This window comes from Megalops cyprinoides, chromosome 7, assembly GCF_013368585.1.
Source record: "Megalops cyprinoides isolate fMegCyp1 chromosome 7, fMegCyp1.pri, whole genome shotgun sequence".
NCBI classification, from domain to species: Eukaryota; Metazoa; Chordata; class Actinopteri; order Elopiformes; family Megalopidae; genus Megalops; species Megalops cyprinoides.
The window spans coordinates 6,324,620-6,344,794 of NC_050589.1; the positions used below are offsets into that span (position 1 = coordinate 6,324,620).

The 20,175-nt window shown below is 43.2% G+C and overlaps 1 protein-coding gene across 1 annotated transcript; it reads left to right on the forward strand.

The window, feature by feature from the left end:
• On the forward strand, window positions 1-2,065 carry cort (cortistatin). Its single transcript, XM_036534192.1, has 2 exons — window positions 1-333; window positions 1,554-2,065. The coding sequence occupies exons 1-2, from the start codon at window positions 229-231 to the stop codon at window positions 1,788-1,790; spliced, it is 342 nt and encodes a 113-aa protein (XP_036390085.1). The 5' UTR covers window positions 1-228; the 3' UTR covers window positions 1,791-2,065.
• The last annotated feature ends 18,110 nt before the right edge of the window (window positions 2,066-20,175 follow it).

A 20,175-nucleotide genomic window follows, 5' to 3' on the forward strand; every position in this document is an offset into this window, starting at 1 on the left:
ACTCCCTCAGTCTGACTTAGAGCAGCATCAGCAGCAGCAGCAATTAGCAACAGCATCTCTCCTGGGCTCCCACCGCACCTCTCTCACGCAGAGTCCTCCCGCACACTCGTCTGTCACTCCTTCACTCGCACAGCATCCTCTCTCCCTCTCTCTGTCTCTGTTTCTCTCTCTCTCTCTCTCTCCGGTCTCTCCGACTCTCTTCCATCACCAACCACTCCATCTCTCAGCATGCAGCTCCTGGCCAGTGTGGTGTCCCTCATGCTGGTTCTGTACAGCGTGAGAGCAGCAGCAGTGCTTCCTGGAGAGGAGAGGAGCCTGTCACATGCGAACAGGGTGAGTTCACAGCAGCCTGCCGCTGTCACTTACAACTATCCTCACCGCGACAGTGGTGATAACGATCATGATGAGTATCGTCACTATTTTTTTTTTCTTTATCGCAAAGCAGTAGTTGTGGTGGGAGGCTGTGCATGTACAAAAATGATATAAATGTTCGCTCAATGTGTTACACTATTGTAGAATGAAGTCTGGACAGGAAATTCGATCTTCAAAACTGTATGAAAATTAAATTTGAAATGAAAAAAAAGAGGAGTAAAAAATTCACCAAATAATGTCCAAATAATGAAAGTCAATCATCAAACGTCGTGGAAAGGAGTTATTTTATTAAACGAAAGCAGCGGTATAGTTGATCTACAGAAATGTTTTGGAGAGCACATCAGTGATGTGATTTGAAAAATAAACAATGCGAGTTGGAAGCAGAAATAGAATTTTACATTACACTGCGTTGTATAATATCTGCATTTCCATGTTTGATAATTTAATCAGGGAGACAAGTTAAAATTTTACAAGCAGGGTGTGTATCAGTTTAAATTTAAATGGCGTTTACTGTATTTTAAAAAAGTTAAATATCTCTGTTGAAATGAAAATAAATTAGTCCAAAATAAATCTGAATAATTAAAGTTTTGATAAAAAATGATGGATTATACCCAAGAGAAAAATTGTAGATACACATACAAGTTGAGAAAAATTGTGAGATGCACATACAATCTTCTATTTTACTTGAAAAATTGTGGGTATAAAACAATGCAAATTTTGCCTCTGCTTTTAATAGGGAAACAGTGGTTGGAGGGAAACATTATTCAGTCTGTTTAAACCTTGGCTTTTCAATATGGAAATCTTGCATGCGTCATATCAATTATTATATTAGGATTAATAAACAAGGCAATTTGAACAGACATTTCAGGACACACTCACATAAGGAAAAAACACACACAAACAAATATGCACATTTCCATTCTACAGTTAAGTGGAACACACAGCTGAAAGAGAAGATGATATGAACCATTGAAACTCAATGTCAGCCCTGTCAGTCAGAAACGTGCGTTAGAGTCAGAATGCTTGCGCTTTTGTTGGAATCTCCCAGGGTAGTTGTAATGAAGAGTCCCTGCGTTGGTCTTAAAGATGTGGGTGTGTGGGGATGACTCAGTGTTGTTTGTGCACTCACGGTCCCTCTGTCTGTCTGCCCCCCACCCCCCCACCCCCCCCCCCCGAAACAGGAGCTGAGCAAAGAGCGCAAAGAGATAATCCTGAAGCTGATCTCGGGCTTGCTGGACGGCGGGGACAGCAGCATGCTTCTGGGGGATGCTGCGGTGGCGGCGCCGGCCGACCTGGAGGAGCCCCTCGAGTCCCGGCTGGAGGAGAGGGCCGTCTACAACCGGTTATCACAGCTGCCTCAGCGAGACCGCAAAGCCCCTTGCAAAAACTTCTTCTGGAAAACCTTCACTTCCTGTTAACGAAGCCAGGCTACCGACCCCCCCCCCCCCCTCCACCCCCCCAGGCGCATTTCCCTTCTTCCCGTCCCACTTGACACGAACTGTGGCCGTCCTCACCTGTACATACCATCCGTGCTGTGCAGAGAGGGACCTCAATGGACTTCACTGACGCAGTCTGTTTTCTCTGAAGAGTAATGATGATTATTATATTTATTTATCTATTTTATTTATTGACTTATGATGACATCCAATAAAGCATTATTATGATACCCGTTGTGCAGCGTGAGAGCTGGTTCATTTGTTTCCATTTGTGCACACCATTGCATTAAAGGATTCCTGCCTCCTGGCTTTGACCATCAGCCTGTACTGCTTTCCTGTCCTTTGTGGAATCAGACATATTTTGCTCTTTTACACTCCTACCGGCCTGTTTTTGTGCTTCGATCTGGCCTTTTCTGTCACTCAGATGTTTCTATGTTAGCACTGACGGACTAAAGAACAGCAATGATATGATACACATCTGATAGTCACTACCTGTTGAAACTCAGAAGGTCTTAATAGAAATTTAGTCTCAATCATACATTCAATTTTTAAACCAGCATAGCAGTCATATTTCAAGGTCATCCAAATAAAACACAATAAATGGAAAAAATACACAATTATGATGGTTAAATCATGAATGGATAGCTGAAGAAAATGTGTATAGTACCACTTTCTAGGGACTGAAAACAGCATAGCACTTAGCAGATGCTGTAAACCTAAGGTAGAGAAATGTATTATCAACTCCTGTCTGAAAAAGTTCATTATATTCCACTCACATGATATCACACTGAACTGAATGGGCCCGTCTTGGACTATCAGGTATTTGGACCTGTACTACACCGTATGCTATTGGACTACACTTAGACCCGGGTGGCTATCACCCGTGATGACTGTGATAGGAGGCTGATACTAACAAATACTCACTTTAAAATACCTCAGGCTTCTGAGCTCTGAGGACTGAAATTTTGACACAAAGGAATGTGCACCAGTAATGAATAATTTACTCCAAGGTAGAGAACAACAGAGTTCAGGCCTCTCCTTGTTAGCATGTGTATGTGTGTTTTTCCTCTCCTGCGGTCTGGTCTGTCAGCTCCTCTCATCACCATCGGCAGCGTCGCGCTGACATAAATTGGAACGGGACCCGGCAAGGATGCCCTTGACCATGTGCCCTCTCACTGTTTCTCTGCGTGGATATTGATCAGGGAAATATCTCATGCTTGTTTGTCTTCTTTGGTGAAACTGACATCTCTTCCCCGATGAAAACCTTCGATCCCAGCCCGGTGTTGTAGCGAGAATAAGGTCCTTCACACAGTTAGGAACAGCACTGCCAGAGGCACAACTGCTGTACATGAGAATCTTGCTATAAGTTTATTACTTATCTAGTAACATGACTCATAATAATGTTCAAACTTTCGAGAGACTTGTTTTTGTCCTCTCATGAACTCTGCCGAACATCACTCCTCTCCTTTTCAGAGCTGGCTGGCAGCAACCTAATATCACAATCTGTGCTCTGAGTATCATGGTATGGTCATTTTCCATTTAACTTTCAATCCATGAGCACTCACAATCACACCTCCCCCAGATGGAAGGGCATTTATCCGCCGTATGGTGCTCTCCTCTGCGAACTTTAAAAGGGTGAGGCTCTGAGGTTGCACAGAATAATAACACAGGGCCAGGTGAAGGGATAGTTTTTCTTTTTTTATTTCTCTCTCTCTCTCCCTCTCTCTCTATTATATTAGGCTTATATATAAATATATATATATATATATATATATATATATATATATATGCCTGTATATGTCACATTTCCTTTTTCCTTTTTCAATAAGCCAGCAAAGCCACAACGTCTAAATCTGATCAGTGACCTCTTTCTCTCTCTCTCTCTCTGTGTGTGTGTGTGTGGATACATTCAGTTTCAGCATAGTTTTATTAAACTCCGACGACAGCAAAGCTTGGGACACACATACAAACACACACCCACACACACACACAGACACACACTCACTGATGTTGTGCCTTTATGGGTTCATCATTTTGCCAGCGATGACATATATACTAATATATTTCTTACATGTGTTAAGATAACCGAGATATACTCGCAGAAAAACTGGTGAAGAGTTAAGATTGTAAAACAAACCCGGGATGTATGCGCTTGGCATAATAATAATAATAATGAAACACAGCCGCTCTATGGGTGACAGAATGTGCAGTAAATGGATGGCTTGGAACAGGGCAGCTGTTCATGGAAAGATAATGACCAGTCCTCAGTGACCCCTCCAACCTGCTGTTCGATCCGTGCCTCCCAGGACCAACACAGGCAATTTGCGGTCGGCAGTTTTTTAAGAGGCGCAAGATGCGGAGCTCGGAGCATTATTAGGCCTGTGTGTGTGCCCTGGGTGCGCGCTGACTGTCGGCATTGCACTCACGCAGCTCAGAGTACAGCTGGGAGAGACCGGTGCGCGGAGAGGCTCCTGAACTCTGTCTCGGTTTGTCAGATGAAATGACTGCCTGTTCCCGCTACGAAAAGGGCCGCGCTCACCCAGTCTGCGCTCCCGCTCCCGCAAATTACAGGATCCGACTGTGACCCTGAAGGACGAGAGCTCTGCAAGCTTTGTGGGTGGGACCTATGTGCTTGACAGATGGGAGAATGCAAATTATATGGTCTTCTAACTATTACTTTTACTTTTTTTAAACACTCGAAACATGATGCCAATTAAAATACGCAAATGGTGTCACGAGGGCTTGGATGCACTAAGCCGGTCTGTGTTTTGCTTCCATCTGTTCTTGTGGCCATTTGAAAGCAAGTTCTCTGTTGAAATTTTATACATTTTAGCTACTTTCGCAAACAAACAAAAAATGCTAAGCATTTTGTTAAGAATACATGTTACTTTCCACACGACGGCGGTGGCGGCGTGGGTGCAGCACTCAACCATGTCCGTCTGTCCTGTGTAAGGAGCTGACGCAAGTTCGGATGCGGACAACTGTGTCCTGTAAGTACCGTCTTTCGCGGCCTTTTATTAGATGCACGTTGTACGCCTTCATTGTTGCTCTGTTTAAGAGCGTCTATCACATGACAAAAATGCAAATGTAGGTCCGGAGGCCGTGGATTCGTTTTCTGTTCTAGGCGTGAGGCACGTGCACAGAGACGTATTCAGCTGTTGCAATTTTTCGGGACATCTTACAGACAGCGAGGACGGCCGGGCCAGCCGAGGCCAAAGACATTCCCTTCTGTTCGCACCTTGTGTGTTCCTTTTACCCCTGACCCTTGCACACTGTTCTATCCGACCCCCCCCCCCCCCCCTGCAAGGTGAGCAGCTGACAGGTGCCGGGAATGGGAGAGATTAGCAGATTCATGTGAAATTTAGCTCAGAGCATTTGGAGACCAAAGACGGGAAATCGAGACTAAACCTTGTGAAATAAAGCACGAAAGGCTTGACTCTGATGACGGCCGAATCCTTCTTTTACGATAATCATTACTTTGATAATTGTCTTACATTATCGAAACAGATCCAAACATTCTCACTTCCTATTTTTTTGTATTTGTGAAAAGAAAGCAATCAATGATGAGAGCACATGCACTTGAATTTTACAAATGAACAAAGCTCTCACATTTGCAGGTGGCTAATCAAAGGGCACTCACTTTCTCCTCTGTCTGGTCTTTTGAATTTGCCAAGCTAAACCAAGCAGAAAGAGCTTTGTGAATTAGCACTCTTGATTAGAGGACTGATTCACCTACTGGGCCATAGCTGTCTATATACCTGATCTCTTACACTGTCTTAATGTGGAGGAAAAGCTCTGTGGAACTCACAGCAATACAGTTGGAGACAATCAGAAATCATTACACTCTTCCTCTCACACCTTAATAGGTACTGGATCAAGATAATTGTTTTCCTGTAACAGTAGCCTTTGATAGTACCTAATGTCCTGAGACAATGTTCCCTTGAGAGTGTACAGCTTAAGATAAAGAAAAAAACATTTTAACAAACCTTCAGTGACCGGAATGGACACTAATACAATTAATGAATTACCTTCAGCGCAGAGTTAGTTTAAAGCTACATCATTATTTTCTCCAATAAAAATCAGGCTCTCTCCATTGTAACAACAGGTGGAGCCACAAATAGAAAGCACCAAATTAATAGAAGGAACCTTATGTCATTAGTACCCAGGGGATAAAATAAAGGGAAACTCCAAGGATTGACGCTTAAGCATAAAATTAATTTCCCACTCAAAATATAGCCCCTGAGCATGCAATTAATATTGATTTTATAATTAGCATTGATTTCTTTGGAAGAGTTTTTAATTTAGAGTGTAACTTAGACATTTTTTTCCCTCAACAATGCCCAGCGAAACCTGATAAATCCACTGAGCTGGTTCCGAGCAGGAATGGCAGTCACACACTGAGCTGCAGTACAGTTTCAGCTTTACTTTTTTTGCCTCTCCAGGTCTTAGGCAAGGGGTGATTCTAATCGATGTTTCATGTTTCTGGGACTTATTTTACCGCACAAAAGGACTTGATGCCAGGGGAGCAGAAGTCCGCATGCTGTATGACCCTCAGCAATAAGCAGCTTGCGCTGAGTGAACATCAAAGCCTGTGCCTGCAAGGGAAGAATTTTGATTGGCTTGCTTTTGATCTGTGGGGAAAGAAAGCAGTAAAATGCTCCCACCTACCTCAGTAAATGAAATATATATATGTGTGTGTGTGTGTGTGTGTGAGTGACTGCGTGTGTGTTTGTGTGTGTTTAGAACACAATTTAAAGGTTTCTTTTCGTTGTTTGATTCCTCCTTCACCCCTACCTTCTCTAACCCACTACTTCAAAGCAGGCCCTAACAGGGGGGACCAGCACTGTCTAAGTTCCATTCCAAGGGAAACCAGAAGTAACTCGACAGTGACTTTGTTTTTGCAGTTCTTTGAATAAATATGAAACTGTTGCCAAGCTATGGAGAGAGATGTGTGGCTGTGACTTACTGCCAACTCCCGTTCAGTCACCAGTGTGAGACTGCTGCCAGTTAAGGACAACAATACGCCGCGGATACAGTTCAAGGTCACTCTTATCCAGAGCAGCTTATATATGTTACAGTTTTTACATGCTATCCAGTTATACTGCTGGACATTCACTGAGGGAATTGAACCTACAACCTTTTGGTTACAAACCCTGCTCCTTATCACTGTGCTACACTGCCGTCCGTTCTCAGTGTACTGGCAGATACAGACTCTCCCAACGATGATCCCTGCGTGACCTATGTAGGGAAAATACCCCAAAAACCAATGACAGTACATCATTTTGATAAAGCTCCATGAGACCTTTCTCTCACCTTAGTTAAAGCTATGTATGTCAAGCTCTTTCCAAATTTGTCTTCTGGTTGGCTGAGCATAGGATTCACACCTCATTTTGGTGTGCTTTGCTCTCAGTGCTTGTGAAAAGGCAGGACTTTGCCTGGGGCTATTCATTTAGCATACGCTTTGGATCTACTGTCCAAAGTAGAACAACGTTGTGTTCCTGAGACAAAAAAAATACCTCATGGTAGACAAATGGATTGTGAAGGGAAAGGTCTTTGAAAAGGGCAGTAATTGCTAAATTTTCCCAGGCCAGGAGTGTAATGTTTACTGTGTGTTAACAGGTTTGGCAGATTCTGAAACAGCAAAAGTCACCGGTCCAAGGCAGGTCTAATTCAGCAGCATTTTTTAGAAAAGATCGATGGCGTAGTTCATTTCGGTTAAGTGCGTTTAGTAAAAGATAAAGCGCTGGACAGGAATTTGTGTTGTAAAGCCAGTACCTTTTCACAGAAGCTTTTCGAAGGTGCCTGTAAGAAGGCGTGGTGGAAATCCATCATTTGTTTTTGCTTCATTTGGTTCTTGACTGGTATGAAAACGGGTGTTTAAAAACAAGGTCTGTGGTGCTGCTGGAGGACCTGGTAAAATATTTTCCCTCTGTGTAATTACATCCTTCGGTAGGTTCAAGCGCACTTACAGTGCATTAGTTCTGAGTTTCCAGTGTTACCACAAATTCATATTGCCCAGAGCAGACTTATTCATCTCAGTCAGACATGCTCGGTTTGTTTGGTTGTGACATTTGAGATCCCTTGGCTAAGAAAGCAGAGCACAGAACGCACTATGGGTGAGTAGTTAAGACATTTCCAAATCAAAAATGAAATGCCATCAAAAGGGGGGGAGGAAAAAAAAACCCTATTGCTACCAGTAATAGAAACTCCATTCTTGGTGCATTTGATTTATTTTGAATCATTCTGCAGAGATGCTCATTTCTCTTCATTAGTCAGCAGTATATGTGAACTCCCTCAGAGCGGGCCGGGGAACTTTGCTTCAGATCCCTGTGTGTTGTGTCCCTGGGCGGACGACAGAAGCTTTGCACTTTTGTGCAAAGGTGTTCGCGGCACTGACGCGAGGGCTAGATGGGATGTAATTGTAAGGCATGTTGTCCTTAACCCTGAGTAACGAATATGGAGCAGCAAAGAGCGTTATGTCTGTCTCTGTTTTCATGATCATGCTTTTTGTGAAACTTTTCTGTTTAATTAAAGTATACAGAGAAATGGGAAATAAAGCAGTGCTCGCTCTAATCTGTAACTCGGATCTTTAGGTGAAAGCACTCTGTTGTTGGAGCAGAAGACTCTGCGGACAGAAAGCAACAGGCAAGAACGAGAGTGTCCAGTGTTCTCTTCAATGCTTTCCCTGTTTTGGATTTAATTTTAACATACTTTTTTGATGTTTCTGTGAAGCCGCAATCTTCACAGACCATGTTTTTCTTCCCTTTAAGTGTATGACCATCTGTGTTCAGGGCCCCATTTCAAAAATGTACAGACTTACAGACTACAGATATATACACTTTTTCTCATCACTTTCATGCTTGTTGGTCAGGAAGCATGAGAATGTGTGTGTGGCTTGACAGGCATTGGATAATTGTTTATTGTTTAATTGATTTGCCAAACCCACCAGGGGATATAAATGAGAGGTGCAGCAAGAATGGTAGGATCAAATTTTGTTTGAGGTTCTCTCTTTGATTTCTAAAATGATGTTCTGGGTGGGTTTTTTTTGCTTTTGTGGTTGTATATTTTAGCTGTTGAAGTCTGTCCTATTTTATTTAAATTAAGCTCCTTTGACTTTTTAAGAAAGCTTTTTTTTTCTGTTTGAAATAATGGCCAGCCTCTTCACGGTTGTAGCCATTTTTTATCAAGCCTTCAGAGCACAAAATTACCATTTTAGGTGAAATTAAACACCTATCAGGAAATTACTTTGCTTTGCTGTGCATGATACCTTTGCACAAGTAAACAATTGTTAATATTCAATTAAACATAAGGACTGCTGGCACTAAATGGATATAATGCATTTTTTAATGTGTTTATCGCACCACTGCCCTAGTGGTTTTTTTTTTTTTTTTTTTTTTCCATTCTTTGTGTGCTTAAGAATGCCTTTTGCACTGTGTTCTCCAGATACTTAGCTTATTCTGGGTTTACAAGGGGAAACTCCAAGGCAATGAAGCTCCTGTAGCATTCCTCTGGTTTCCACATCAGCTACGGTGTGTGAGGTGTTTCAGGTCTGGTTAAATGAATTCACGCGGGATCGAAATTGTGGGGCCCCTGTTTCATGTCTCACACCCTGTGAGGGACAGGCCACTGATGCCACATAAATTGGAATCTGTGATGGTTTCAGGGTTCCCTAACTCAAGACATTTCCATAGCAACCACAGCCACCCTAAATGTACATTGTACCAAATGCTGATGCCGACTGCCGTTCACTATGTGCATGATTCCCCCCTCAAGTGTTGAACTCTGTCTTAAAACTGAAAGGGGTGGGACTGGAGCTGACTCTTTAGAAACATTTCTGCTTTGGAATGGCAGCAGTTGGGGTTGCTTTTAGCATAGGGTCGGCCATGGCGGGGCCCCTTGGGGAGCCGGTAGCCAGCAGAAGAGTGAATCTGGCATCTCCGTAGCAGGCGCTAACGAGCCCTGATGGGTTGGGGTGTGATTGTTTTGTTGCTCGGGACCGGCTTAAAGCATATCATTACCACGCCACGCTTGCGCCGCTAAAGCGATCACTGAGAAAATTAGATGTCACAGCTGTGAAGAAGGGGTGCAGGACACCCGTCTCCATAGAGACCCGGGCCATTACCGCCAGCACCTGTCCAGGGGGAGAGGCGGGGCCCTTCGGCGATGACGCAGTCAGACTGGGGGCCACTCACTCACCGATCCCATGAATCAGTTCTTTCATAAGCATGCTGGGGGACTCCAGTGAAAACTGACTATTACATCCCACCCATTTAGGGAAACGCGCAAGGCATATACTCTCTGAGGCCTCCCACTATGCCGTGATTATTTCCTGCTACATAGCACAATGACACGACTTGTAATTAGAAATGAATAAACAGCTATTTCTGCTTTGTTCATGACTTATAGAATATTCTTGGCTTTCAATAGCAGATGAATCCATTGGATGTTTTGTCTAAGTCTGAGATATGGACTAAAGAGAGTTTTTGTTAGATTTTTTTTTGAGATTGTGGAATGTGGGTTATAAAAAGCACACAGTGTAATGATATAAATTAAAATCTGTTTCTTTGTAAGCACCCCAAATAAGACGTATTTTATATGTTACATGTTTAATCTCACAATGTGTGGAGTTTTTTTTTTTTTGGATCTTGTTGCTCATGCTTGAGCAAATTACAACTCACAGAATGGTGAAAATAATTACTGAACTCTGTGGAAAGTTCTCATCTAATATTATGAATCACTTCGACTTCTATCTTGTATTCGATTTTTTGTGCATGTTTCACCCACGGCTGACATATCAAATTAATAGTAATCACATCCAAATGTCATTCCACGTTATTATTGTTATGGTTTGTAATGTTACACACATGGGGTTTGCGTTCTTTTCTTGGTCAGTGAAAAGGTCATCATTTGTGTTTCATTTGTTTCTGTTGTTAACAAAGCTGGCAGGCTCCATATGAAATCGAGATCTGCTCTGGATACAATCTCCCGACATTAAACTGTGTTAACCAAGTGGAAGAAATAAGCCTGCTAACTGTGAGAATGTTGTGGCTTGAGTTCATTCGTTGTTCTATTACGCTATTGTCTCCGAGCTCTATTTTTCTCTGTGGTGTAATTACAGCAAATGGATCGAAGAGAGAGATGTTGGGGGGGGCAGTATTGACCGCGCTGTATAAATACAGCACTGACCTGTATGAGGTGTACAATAAAGGCTTCAATCAGGCAACCGCCTCTCCCACGCGGGCATGAAATTAGCCCAGGGTCCGTGTGTCTTTGAAACTGTAATAGATGTGTTGATTTAGCACGGAATGAGACTCTTACACAGGCTCCCGGAATGCAGCCATCACTCAAGACCGTGTGAGGACAATAAAGGTGGGTGGGGTGTGGGGGGGGGGGGGTTAGTAAAACAGCTCTCCTGATTCGAAGCTCTTTAAATGATGAGCAAAATGATTTTGTTGCAAAATGAGAAAAGAGTGACAGATCGTGATCAATTCCTGATTCAAATGCCACCACAAACGACCAGGAGCGCTCTTAAGGGTTTCTTAATGATGTGTGACGTTGACATGGACACTGTAGGCATTGTTCATTTGTCAGCACCTCAAAGGATAGATCATTAGAGTCCTCCTGAGATCAAAGGTGTGTATATCAAATTCTGAGTATGGCAATCCATTTTTTCAGACGGTGTCCACTTTATGGCTTATTTGGATTAATTACCGCGGTTCAGTCTAAGGGAGTACCAGATGCAAAGAAAAAAAAGGAAAAAAAATTGTCACTCACAACCCCTTAGCTCTGCTCGGAAGCAGTGACTCTAACAGCTCTGACTCTAACATTTAAAATGACGGGCTCGCCAGTAAAGCATTGTAATGCAAATGAATTTCAAAGCACTCAGCAGGGGCGTGCATGTGAATACAGCCAAAACCGCAATATCGCATTTTGTCAATGAGGAGTAGAGTTGCTCACAGTGAGACGGGGGTAGGTTGTCTGTGTGTGTGTGTGTGTGTGTGTGTGTGTGTGTGGGTGTGGGTGGGTTGGGGGGGGCGCTGCTCTGCTGACCTTTCAGCCACAACCTGGAACTCACCGTTTTATCAAAGACAGAGGCAACAGCTGAGAATTCCTGGCCTGTCATTACAGAATAATCTCTGGTTAGGACGTTGATTGTCTGCATACTAATGATTTTAGGGGGCAGTGGGGACGGCGAGCACCTGTGGACCGTTTCTCATCATTGCCCGCCCGCTCCCATTCATTGACCGGTCCACATTCCTGTGTCAGACGAGTGAATTGGGGTCTCAGCCAGGCAGCCAGGATTCCACGCGGACAAGCGGCGGTGGCCATATGGGGATTCTAATCTATGAAAAAAAACAGGCATCAAGGACCAAATTGAAAGAGTAATAGGCTCCTGACGTCAGGGATGAACTTCAATGCAAAAGATTCAGCATCGATTTATCAGAAGTAATTCCCCATCATTAACTTTTGCTTTAAAAAAAAGAGGGCCAGGCGGCGGCCAGAGCAGGATGGAGATTTCCACTCTGCCACGCTCCCGCATGCCCTCCTCATTTGCTCTTCCTGGTGTGGCCGCTGGCCTGCTGTGTTCCCCCGTACGTCTCCACATCAACACTACACGCCCACCCCCCCCCCCCCCCCCCCCCCAAAAAAAAAAAAACGTCTAACAAATCACCCAAAGTTTCTAAAACTATGCAAGTGGAAAGGGAATGGGATGGCAGTGTGGCATAATCGTTAAGGAGTAAGACTTGTAACTGAAAGGTTGCCAGTTTGATTCCCCACGGGAAAACTGCTGCTGTACCCTGGGGAAGGTACTTAACCCACAATTGCCTCATTAAATATCCAGCTGTGTAAATGGATAACATTGTAAAAACCCGTAACCGATGTAAGTCTCTCCGGATAAGTGCGTCTGCTAAATGCCAATAATGCAGAGTAGTGAATACAGATCTAACATGATTTATTCCAGTGTTTATTACAGGTCTAGTTACAGTCAGCTGGGTATCTGGAATGCGTTTTTGATTTTATCCTTTCTTTCCTTGTTATAAACAATGTAACCATAAGCCACTGCAATTTGGACTGGCAGTTTAAGAGGTACCGTAACTTTCACTTGGCTGAGTTGGAGTGCAGTTTGCTGAGAGTAGGTAACACTTGGTTTTGCTCCTTTATCATGGGATGCTATAAAAAATATCTTTTTATACAGCTGAAAACATGGTGCTGTAGTATCCGCCGTCGTGTGAGATATATGTGTATATGTATATGTAAAAAATGTAATAAAATGTATCATAATGTATACATTACATATGCTTAATTACTAAAACCCCATGCGAAAAGTATATTGATGAATACCCATGTCTGTTTGACAGATCAGAGCCGCTTTGAGTTTCACTCGTGCAGCAGGCCTAACAGGCCTGGCTTACCGCAGATCCTGTGACATAAACACCTGTGACACTGTGTGGAAACACAGTGCCCTCTCGGGAGATCGTGACTGAGACCTCGGACAGCGTCTGCCACGTTCCGCTCGGACGCTGTGCAACATGGAGCAGCTTTGATGAAATCAGGCATTTCTGTTGGGTGAGAGACGGCAGTTTGGCAGCAGAAGGACATGAACCTTTGAGGTGTATGAGTCTGCAGTTCTCCAATGTCTCACCTGCTGTTATAGGTCAGATCAATATGACAGTCACAATAATGGTCTGTATTAAGATATTAGGGACACAATCTTGAGAGTGTTTATTGAATGTGTAAATGCCATGTATTTAAATTTTGAAAGAAAATAATTCATATGAAGTAGGAGCTCTGGTTTATTTTCTTACACAGGCTGAATCTGAATTACCCCCACCTCAAATCCAAACAGTAACAGCAAACATAGCTCTACATAAGACCAATTATTAACCAAAGTTAAAAACCAACCTTGGCCCTGTATGAAATTACTCAAGCTGCACAACAATATGTGGTTACACAGCAGTTCCACAGTACTCACCTGGATTTCCGTGGTACGTAACTGAGTACCACATACTTACACAGGTAGCTTATTGCCCTATCATCATCAAATGTGAGCAAACATGTTAACACATTTATATAATACATTACGCATTCAAAGCAGACTCATAAAGTATTAGATTCAAAAGTGAAAAAAAGCACGGGATTATGATGGTCTGGCTGTTTTAGTGTTAAAGTGGGAGTTGCCTATTTCAGGAAGATAATTGGCTGATTAGCCAACCAGACAAGAGAAGGCAAGAGTGCAGCACTCAGCCAATCAACCAATTAGGCATTCCAAACATACACCCAATTACACAATTACAGTAGCCTCTTAAACAGCCTATGGCAAAAAAGGAAACCATGTGCTCTTCCATAAGGCACAGTTTGGAAACAGCAACCTTGATGTTCACTCCTGATAATGGACACAAGGAGTGTGAGGACAGATGGTGCATTAATGAAACACAGAGAGGGATATGACAAGAGAGTTTAAAGAAATATACATTTTTACACTGATCCCAGGTCTTCAAAGCAGCTCCCAGTTACAGACAGATATTACTGGAGAAGCTGCAAAGATGATAACAAAAATTCTCACAAAAACATCAAATTAAATTAAAATTACACGCCTGGGTTGGGGGTGAATGGGGGTGAATGGTGTGGGGTTGGTGTGTTTTGAAAAACATACAATAAACTATACTGGTTGAGTTGAAGAGTCAGCTCCTTATTTACTTTTTGGTATTTATTTCAACATAAATTAATAAGATGACAGCTTTTTAGCTATATCTGGTACAATGGTCTATGTTTGTATTGCTGAAATTTATGTTAAAAAGTACACATGGTCCCTCACAAATGACTTGAATAAAATAAAAAAAAAAATATACGGTTGAAATTACACACATGGCAATTAAATGTTCTGCAATTGTGTAACAGGGGGAGCCAGCCGCAGGTTTTTTTGAGATTAATAATTATCTTGGCATGAAAGCAATTTTCCTTGATAAACAGTTGTGTTTGCAATGGATGGAAAGGCACGACAGAGGGTAATTCCATTTACTCTCACATAATAGAAATGCCACGTAATTGCTCGAACCTGTTCCCGCAATGCGTCCAAAGGTCAGGCTCACCCGAAGAGGGCAAGGGAGCTTTGGTCTGTGATGTCACCGATTTGCTTCCAGTCGCTTTTGAGCTTGATGGACTGCAGTGCGCCCGCAGCTAACAAGCGAGACTGAGTGCATGTAAATGGCGCAGGTGCGTGTGGGCGTGAGCACAGGGTGCATTCGTGCTAATGGACGTTTTGCGCAGATTGCAGTCAGCTGTGGACGATGATGTCACATGCTGCGCAGCTGAAGGCGGCCGATGGGTGGGTAACTCCAAAATGCACGTGGCCGCTGGCAACCAACTTTCCCTCATGCACATACTAATTACAGCGTTTGTCATTTAAAGTACACTTGTCATTGAATTTTTTTGTTAAATAAGTATATACATACATTTTAAAATAACAGGAAAAGGATTGCCTCACATACCAAAGCACAGAGGTGTTGAAATGAAAAAAAAAACAAAAATTTGATCAACTTTACGCAAAACTGATCAAAACGTTAACAAAATAGAAAGAATTTTCCAAAGTGTATAGAAGTGGAATACATGTGGCAATGGAAAATGGGCCATGTCTGGTATGTGCTTTGGGGACCGTGCAGATTGCTCACCTCTACTGCCTACAGATTTACTCTGCCCCACCGTTCTCACCCCAGGTGTCCTGTTGAGCCCTTCCTGCATTCAGTTACTTTACCCTGAATGAAGTGGTTCAACAAAGCAAAGGACAAACCACAGCTTAATTTAGTGGAGCATGATTGGTCTGTGGAGAACGCAGAGCGCTGTGAATGCACCTTGAACCGCTGTGTCTTCGTATCGATTTCGTTGGCTACCCCTGTCTCCTGACATCTGGCCTCCGGGGGCAGCGAGAGCGGTAACGCTCGCTGGATGCTGGAGCTGAGGGAGGGGGGGGAATCTCACCGCTTTGACGAAAAGGTCAAGCGGGGCACCCAGAAACTGAACCGTCATTACGTTTTCCCCGACCGAGAGGAAATAGGAGGGAATGTGTTTTGCAAGTGAGGCGTTCCCCTTTTCAGGGACCCGCCGGGACGGAGCGGGAGAGGAGATCCGAGAGGAATACCAAGTGCCTTATCTGTGTTCTGCGTAACTGGTCTGAAGTGGGGCTCGGAGGCCCGGGTCCCAGCTTGCGGAATCACACTAATCAGAGGTCTTGCCCCGAGGAGGGAGGGGGGGTAGTGAGTGGGGGTGGAGGGGATGCTGAAACCTGTCAGTCTTTGGTAGTGTGTGTGGCTTCCGCCCATATTGGGCAGAGGTGCTTGTTAAAGCCTTGTGAAGCATGGGACGGGAACAGGGAGCTTCAGCGCTCGGGCTTTGATGTGTGGTCTGAATCCGCGCCGGCTCTTACGCAACGCAACGGCTGTTTCTGAGGAGCTCCAATCAAGTGACACTGTCGCCTCTTTGTTGCCGGCAAGACACTGTTATTAGCTTTGCAATGCGCCGGATCTATTCTGAGCATGCGTGGGCGGCCAGGTTAGAATGACATGTTCCTCTCAGCGCCGGCGATGGGGGACAGAGGAGAGAGGAGAAGTATCCAGGACAGGCATGGCAAGATGGATTCCACCAGATTACATCCTGACAACCGTTAAATGTCACGATAGGATCAGATCATGTCGAAAGTTTTTCTCTCTCTCTCCCTCTCATGTGCAAAGATGGAGACAGAAAGGGGGAGGCGACATCACAGAAGGCCGCGTGAGGCTGCCACAGGGGTAACAGCTAGATTTCCACTCGACCGCACCGCAGAGAAATTCAAGCTGTGAAACGTGTGATCCTCTCCCTTTCTTGTTACGTCTACATTGATCCGGCCTATTCAACCGGCGCCCGCGCCCCTTCCGCCAGGGTTCAGGCAGCCCTCCATCAAAACATAAGTTGTCTGTGTACTTAGTTTTTGAATCTGATCCCAGGCAGCCTGCTCCGGCTTTAATGAGGGGCTGAGTTCTTATGAGGAAGTACTTCATTACGTGTGGTACAACAAGCATCAGAGAGAGAGGGCTTCAAGGGGAGTTTTGCTTTGGCGGAGGATGGCGGGGGGTTATTTTATTGTTTCTGAATTGAAAGGCCCTGGATTGCAAGTTTGTGCGTCTGTGTGTATGTGTGAGAGAGAGTGTGTATGTGCATGCGCACACGTGTGTGTGTGTGTGTGTGTGTGTGTGTGTGTGTGTGTGTGTGTACAAGCGCACGCGTGTCTGTGAGTGTGACTCTGAACGCGTGCATGCTGTATGCATTTGTTCAAATCCACTCCACGTTCAATGGCACGGCTGATTAGGCTCCAGCCTCTGAAAAGCTCAGTGAGACGTGTCACCAGTGACTGGTGACGTGGCTGGACTCCGTCGTTTGTCACCATCTGTCTGGATCATTGCACTAAATCCCGGGCCAGGCCTTATTCAAATTCTTCAAGGTGGGAGAGAGAAGTTATATTCCATTATTTCCAATAGACACTGAAGATTACTATAATCTACTCTGTTAGTTGTTATGTACTACCGATAAATTAATAAATTAATTTAAAAGATATATTTAATATTTAAAGTAATAAAAGTTCATACTGTTTTAATTTTATGTAATCCTAGTCACTTGAAATACTTGAATTATGCTCATGGGTTATAGGCTTCATATAAGGATGCTGATGCATAATGGTTGTTATAAACCATTCAACAATGAAAAAAAATCATAAAAGGAAGAATTGTCCTGAACTTATTATACTGATTGCACAGTGACTCACATTATCATTACAGTTAGAATGACAATTACTCAACAGAGTGCTTGATAGTACTTGAGTTCCCTGTAGGCTGCTCAGTTCCAACTCCAATGCCGTGCACTGATGCACAGTCAACCTGTAACACTGGGTTTGACTAGAATAAAATTCTGCACACTGCTTTTTACAAATAGTCTAAGACCAGTAAAAGAAAATGATAACATGGCACACAAAGTGTTGAGAATTTATCAATGACCAAAAGTGATTTGTGTCGTTCTGTGTTCCCTTCAATAGCAATGGATTGTTTTCAAAGCAGGGAAGGAAATGAGATATTCTAATATATGAATATCTACACCTGACATTTTATTACAGCTACATCTGAGGGGCCTTTCCACTTTAAACACAACGTCAATAATATTTATATGTACTGTTTATCCATCGCACAACGTGGATTATTTGAAGTTTTAATGATTATGATGCAAGTACCGGGTTGTCAGTAAGACAAAACAGGCAATGTTATGGGCCTCAGAGTCATTTAATTACATCCAGCCCGATACAATTAATTCTTTAATATGATTTTAAAAAGTAAACACTGATTCTAAATTGCGAGGTGGCTGTGAATGGCATGCCGTTTAAGATTTCACAGATGGAAACGGGCAGACGTGCCCGGCAAGTGGAGAATTGGGAATTAAATGGAGGTGTGTTTCTCAGCCTGAAAAAGGAAAAGCAGTTTGGCGTGTCACATGTCTGACACTTCATTACAAAGCAGATTCAGGATATAAACTGGCAACTCTTAATTCCTTCTACAGATTCTCATTTTTGCTGTCCGGAGAGCAGCGTACAACCACAAACGTACTTTCCCTCTCCGGTCTACGGACGTCATGTTTTATTAAAGAATATTGGCTGTTCTGCTGAAAAGCGAAGGTGGATGAAGGATAATGAATTTGAAGGCAGTCTCTGCCATGTGTGTGTCTGTCAACTTCCAAATTGGATTTAAAACTATAGGGTTAATCTTAGGATCTTCAATGAATCACAATTAAGTGTGTGTAGGCATTTAGAAATAATTTAATTTACTTAACCAAATTGGGTTTGCCCTCAATATCAGCAATCAGATTGCGGCTATTTTATCCTTAAGTAAAGCTACACGACGCTTTGAGCTATCTCGTTATTCTGTTGTAATTCTCTTTTGCATGATAAAACAAAGGTATAATTAAAATAGGGTTTTTGTCTCATGTTGCTGTAGACATCCAGAGTAGAGCTAAATGGAGAACAGTCTTTTTTAATATATTCAAATGAGTTGGTGCATGTTCAACAACTGTAAATTAGTGCAGGGTTTCTGAAGGCGTATAAAAGTAACAGTTTGGAAAAGACTCCATACTGAGGAGTCGTTCCCACTTTTCAGTGTTGCCATACTTCTGAAGGCTTCGGAATGTCCAGTGTTGTACTCCCTCAGAGGGCTTTGGAAGATTGAAAACGTTCAGCACAGCATGTATCTGAGACGCTTCATGATCTTAGAGGACTTTGACATTATCCTGCGTTCACCTAACACATTAACAAAGAAACGGCGCACACCCGAGCGCATTAATATTAAAACAAAAGACACAGCGCCCCTCTTCTGAAATCACTCCAGTGCAGATACAGCAACCTGTGACCCTACAATCAGGCGAGCAGGAAGAGGTTAGAGCGCCATCGGAGAGCAACACAATCACAGAGGGCATTCGCAAAACAAAATTACCGTTGACGTTTATGTACATAATTATTATAATTCTCAACCAACGTCAGCCATTATCAAGCTAGTGTAATATAAATGAGGGTTTATTATGAGCTCGCTTGTGTTACATTTGTTGCATTATACGCTTTATGAAAGGCTCCATCATTTTTAATAACAGCGGAAACGCTGTTTCATTCTGCGCCACAAGGTAGAACTGAATGGGTCTCCTGCATTTCAAAAGCATTCTAAATTAATTCTGCTGTTAAGGTAATTGGCACTTCGCGCTGCAACAGGCTGTGTCAACTTTCTCTTTTGTTTTTCAACCGAGCAATCTGGTCCCATTCATCTAGAATACCTTGCCAGATTCCCCATCCGAGCCGCGCATATTCGGTCCAGCTGGCCCGAGCGCGGGCACATGGAGTTTGTCGCGGGATCGCGCGCGTTGATGACAATGCACTCATGTTTTAATTCGCGTTTTAAATCGCAGCATCGCGCGGGCAGAGGACCCCAATGCAGGCGAAAAACAACTAAGTAAAATGAAAACCCTGGAATCTGACTGCGTTACTGCTGTGCACTCTCACACAACGGGAGGTGCCGTCATGATGCCACCCGCTATTTTATGACAGTTCTTAAATGCTATACTTAGAAATGGTCATATTTATTAGTATAGGCCTACATTTAAAAGAGAATGTTAGCTTTAAATGTGAGGTTCTTTTTTTCCCTTTTTACCTTTTCTCAGTTTCTACCGACAAGGTAGACTAACAAAGTAGGTGTAATTGTGACTCTTGGATTGTAGAGGATATCCTCTACAATCCATTAAACACGAAAACAAACCCCCAAATGGTTCCCCTTGTCCTTCCTGCACTTGGTCACGTCATCCATCTATGTTA

What these genes read in the sequence shown, in the direction of transcription:
- cort (XM_036534192.1), top strand. Translation starts at nt 229, where the DNA reads ATGCAGCTCCTGGCCAGTGTGGTGTCCCTCATGCTGGTTCTGTACAGC. An exon ending in GCCTGTCACATGCGAACAGG is followed by an intron (nt 334 to 1,553) that starts GTGAGTTCACAG and finishes CCCCCGAAACAG; the next exon opens with GAGCTGAGCAAAGAGCGCAA.